This window comes from Kryptolebias marmoratus, linkage group LG19 (genome assembly GCF_001649575.2).
Source record: "Kryptolebias marmoratus isolate JLee-2015 linkage group LG19, ASM164957v2, whole genome shotgun sequence".
NCBI lineage: Eukaryota > Metazoa > Chordata > Actinopteri > Cyprinodontiformes > Rivulidae > Kryptolebias > Kryptolebias marmoratus.
Genome location: NC_051448.1, coordinates 12,455,271 through 12,459,277, shown reverse-complemented (window position 1 = coordinate 12,459,277; position 4,007 = coordinate 12,455,271). Strand labels below are relative to the sequence as shown.

Sequence of the window (4,007 nt, the reverse complement as noted above, 5' to 3'; positions counted from 1 at the left end):
TTTAGGAAAAGGAAAAAAAGTCTGCTTTGGGTTGAAGCCCTTTTTGTTTACTCTTTACACCGAAACCTTGTTAAAGCTGCAGCTGACACCCTGTCACTCTGTCGTCTTCACACCTCATGTTAAAAGCCGACCTTTGTTTTGGCCAGACCAGTACAATGCGGGTTCAAGAATTTACTGGAAAACGCTGCTAACTTGACGCTTGGACGCCTTACTGCATCATAGTGGGGAAGCGGAGCCGTTCGTTCCTAACAGGAGCGTTGGGTTTCTGGCCACGGGGTCCGACTTTAATAACGTAATTTGATGAGAGTTAAATTATAAAAGCTGTTGTGCAACTGCTCAACTTCATTTTTATTTATTTTTTTCAGCTCACGTCATCAAAATAGAATAAACCTGCAGGTTTGCCTGTTGTACGGAGCAAATAACTTGATTCTTTAAATTATCCAAAGTGGATTTTTTTTTGTTTGTTTGTTTGTTTAAAGCTTACAAATCTTTCACTTCATAGGGCAGGGGAGTCATCTCAACCACTAATACTGAAATTTCTGTACAGTTATATTTGGCAAGTAAATAAAATTTTTGAATTGATAACATTAACAAAAATTGCTCGGAAATTTTTTTTTTTTTCTTTCTCACTTTCTGGAGGAAAAGCTGCAGGGCAGATGGACAACACGGGTGACATACTGTACATTTATTACAGCGAATAAAACCAGCAGGACAGTGGAAGATCTGAACGCTAAAAAGCACTGAGATCGTCAGCTTTTAACACATAAGGAGGAAAACCATTAAAAAAACATTCAGAATCAACAAAAATAGTGGATAGAAAAATGGAAGTGGAGAAGGAAACCCTTAAAGTCTGTAATCTGTAGTTGCTGCAGACATGACCGAGCTCTTGTGTGGTCTCTCCCCGCTCGTAGCGTCCGCTCCAGAACCACTGGGATGGGGGGCGGGGGCCCTCTGACAGTCTGTGCCTCACCAGTAGAAGGTTTTTGTGAGGAAACTGGCAGCGGCATTGAGCCAGCTCCCGTTGGCATCTTCCTTGGCTGCGGTGCGGGAAATGGCTCGGTCGACCTCCCTCTCCGGGCTCTCCTCGTCCTCCGGGAGGTAATCTGGCAGGGCGGAGTTCTGCTGAACCGGCCCTCCGCACGAGTTCAGAGGAACGTAAACCTGCGCGCAAAGATGCGGGAGGAGACAGAGCGGGAGGTTCAAGGTGAACTCGTGTTTACATCTTCATTTATTTTTAACCAGTAGGTTTTAACTCAAAGGTCATTCACCTCTTCGCCTGCCTCATTTTTCACCACCTGCTGAGCCGACAGCACCTTAGTGGCGGCGATGGCTGTTGCCAGACTCTGTAAAATAGAAGTGTCTTGAACAAACCATTTTATTTCTCTCTAAATCCCTGTTGGCAAGACTAGCTGCTGAAAGAGCGTCTCACCTCAGTGGGAAGGTCTGAACGGATGCGGACAGTACATCTCTTGGAGGCCATTTGAAAAGTGAAGCTTATCACTCCTTTGACTTTCAGAAGAGCGTCCTCGCACAAGCTTCGCTGGTGCTATAAAAACACAAAAGGAGCGCACGTGAATTCACTTTGAGGAGATCATAAGGACGGCTTTCAGGTGTAAACGAGTGTCACGTGTCAGCTGGCTTACGATGTTGTCCAGCCCCTGGATGTGTAATGTCACAGACTTGGCCTTTTTGTTGGAGGAATTGATGAAGAACTGAGACTTCTTTCTCCTCTGCCTCTCTGGTGTGTGGGCTGCGGGGTTGTTAGGTGCACGCAGGATGTTGTAAACCTCTTTGGCTAAGGCTGTGATATCCACAGACAGACCGTCTCTGTGTGGAGACATTATAGAATCATTTAGTTTGTCTTTAACCGCAATATGGAGTTACAGTGTATGGACAGTGACGTAAAATGAGACAAACTTTCTTGTAATCTTTAAAAACAGTCTCGATCAGTAGTTCTACGAGGCTTTATGGTCTTTTTTTTTTGCACTTTTGGCTGCTTTTTTAATCCTTTTCTGCCCAGTGTACATTTAACAAGTGTAGAGAGTGAACACGTTGAGGACAAAAGGTCTCAGGCCTAAAAATGATCTACAGCAGGAAAAAGCTGTATCTGAAACTCATGTCTTAAAAACAAATCCACCACAGATCTGACACGGGGCCTGAGAGATTTATCCCACTTTCAGTGCTAAATCATTTTATGTTTATCAAACTGTTATTTCTTATATTTTTCAGAGATTCGACAACAAAAAAATTGCAGCAAACTGTGTCTTTGGGGCAAGAGTCATTCATTTTGTGTTCAGAAAGCCCCCAATGTTTCATTGATTAATCAGTGTTTGAGAATGGGTATTAAACTAGAAAGGACTGAACTGAACTTTGAAATACCTAAAGGTTTGAAGAACTAATGTTCAAATAACCACTTTGAAAAGATTACAAGAAATTATCTCTGAAGTAAAACAGAGACACGGGATGAGTGGAAACTTATGCACAGCATTGTCTTGTAGGTTTTCAAGGCAACCGCAGCAAACCTTCTGACCTTTGAATCAGATTCTCCAAGCTCACCATCATACCCAGTTCGTTCTTCATGGTGGGGATGTTGGGAGGCAATTCAGCCAAATAACGCAGGGTCTGATGGCAAAATAAAGAAAAAACAGGTGTTTTTCACAAAAACAGCACGAATAGGAGCCAATATAATCTACGCTGAAGTTTTTTGCAGCCTTCAAGTAATGTGGGTGGGTAGATTGATGGATAGATATGCACACATACACATTTTTCACAATGTAAACAAAAAGTTATTAAATGCATTCAGAACCAGAGCCCAGGTCCAGCATCGCGACTGTACCTGCAGAGTTGCAAACAGCACTTCTGGATCCTTGTGGTCCAGGAAAAGAACCAGCCCGGGAAGGCAGCCCTGGTCCTGGACTATCACCTGTCGGTTCTGCGGCTCGGAGGCCAAATCCCGCAGCTGACACACCACCGACAGCGCATCCATCATCTTCGGGGGGGAACTCACTAAACCTGAAACTGGAAGGAGTTTTTTTTTTTTTTCACACTGGAACACCTAAATCTCAAGAAGGCGATAAGCAAGGGAGAGTTACAGGTGATAAAATGTGCTACAAGCTCAAATCACTAACAGGAATAAACGTTGGCCTGTCAAGACGTTGCGCTAATTGTAGCTAGCTGTTAGCTAACGAAGCTAGCATCCTATGACGCGTTAAGAAGCGGCACAACTTCACAAAAACAGTTTAATTAGGCTGCACCGTTTAGACTACAAACAAAAATACTTTAAATTATACCACGTTAAATCTCTCATAGTAAAACAGACGCAGCTACATTCGGTTCAGTGACATTTTCTTACCTGGGAGAAGAAGCGGCTCGTGCACACAAAAATACAAATTCGGTGCTGTTTTTTTCCGTGTCACGTCATTGGTCGTCAGACCGTTGGCGAACGCTTTAAGATCGGCGTCTCCCATTGGCTGCTTGTTCCGCTTCCGCTTCCGAAGCCAATCGGAAGACGAGTTGCTGCTGCAGCTTTATTTGACTTTACGGGATCCTGCTGCTGCTGCGCGAGCTCACGAGGAAAGAGGTTAACTTAAAGTTAACTCGCTGCACAAAAACAAAAACCGTCTATGTTTTTTATTTCCAGTTAAAAGGGAATCGGGAAACATGTAGTTAATGATACGTATCTCTTTTAAAAACAAGAAGAACAACAGACGGTAAGTGCTTACTTCTTTAAAAACAGTTCCTCACCTTTCCTGTCGCGTCAGGTACGTTAGTTCTGATGATCCGTGCAGTTTCTCGCTGGCTCTGCGGCATCCGCATTGCTCAATCGGGACAGTTCGGGCTGTTTTTAACTAAAAGTCCACTTTTAACTCTCACATCTGCAAATGTGCGGAGGAGGATTTCATTGCCTAAATCAATATGTCGGGACGGAGAACAACAGATCCAAGTGGGCATCAGTTTGTGTTCCCACCGCCAGGTGATAAAGTTGATGTCCTGGTGCTGAACTGATT

At 43.7% G+C, this 4,007-nt stretch overlaps 2 protein-coding genes across 2 annotated transcripts in view; one reads left to right on the top strand and one right to left on the bottom strand.

The window, feature by feature from the left end:
• Window positions 1-408: 408 nt before the first annotated feature.
• Window positions 409-3,931, bottom strand: armc1l (armadillo repeat containing 1, like). Its single transcript, XM_017427345.3, has 8 exons — window positions 3,745-3,931; window positions 3,353-3,600; window positions 2,837-3,018; window positions 2,531-2,622; window positions 1,644-1,827; window positions 1,430-1,546; window positions 1,269-1,343; window positions 409-1,161 (listed from the first exon to the last, which is right to left on the bottom strand). The coding sequence occupies exons 2-8, from the start codon at window positions 3,465-3,467 to the stop codon at window positions 967-969; spliced, it is 960 nt and encodes a 319-aa protein (XP_017282834.2). The 5' UTR covers window positions 3,468-3,600; window positions 3,745-3,931; the 3' UTR covers window positions 409-966.
• Window positions 3,519-4,007, top strand: part of mtfr2 (mitochondrial fission regulator 2) — a 3,878-nt gene continuing 3,389 nt past the window's right edge. Inside the window, exon 1 of the mRNA XM_017427277.3 lies at window positions 3,519-3,710. The gene's annotated coding sequence lies outside the window, so the exon portion shown is untranslated. The remainder of the gene's footprint in view (window positions 3,711-4,007) is intronic.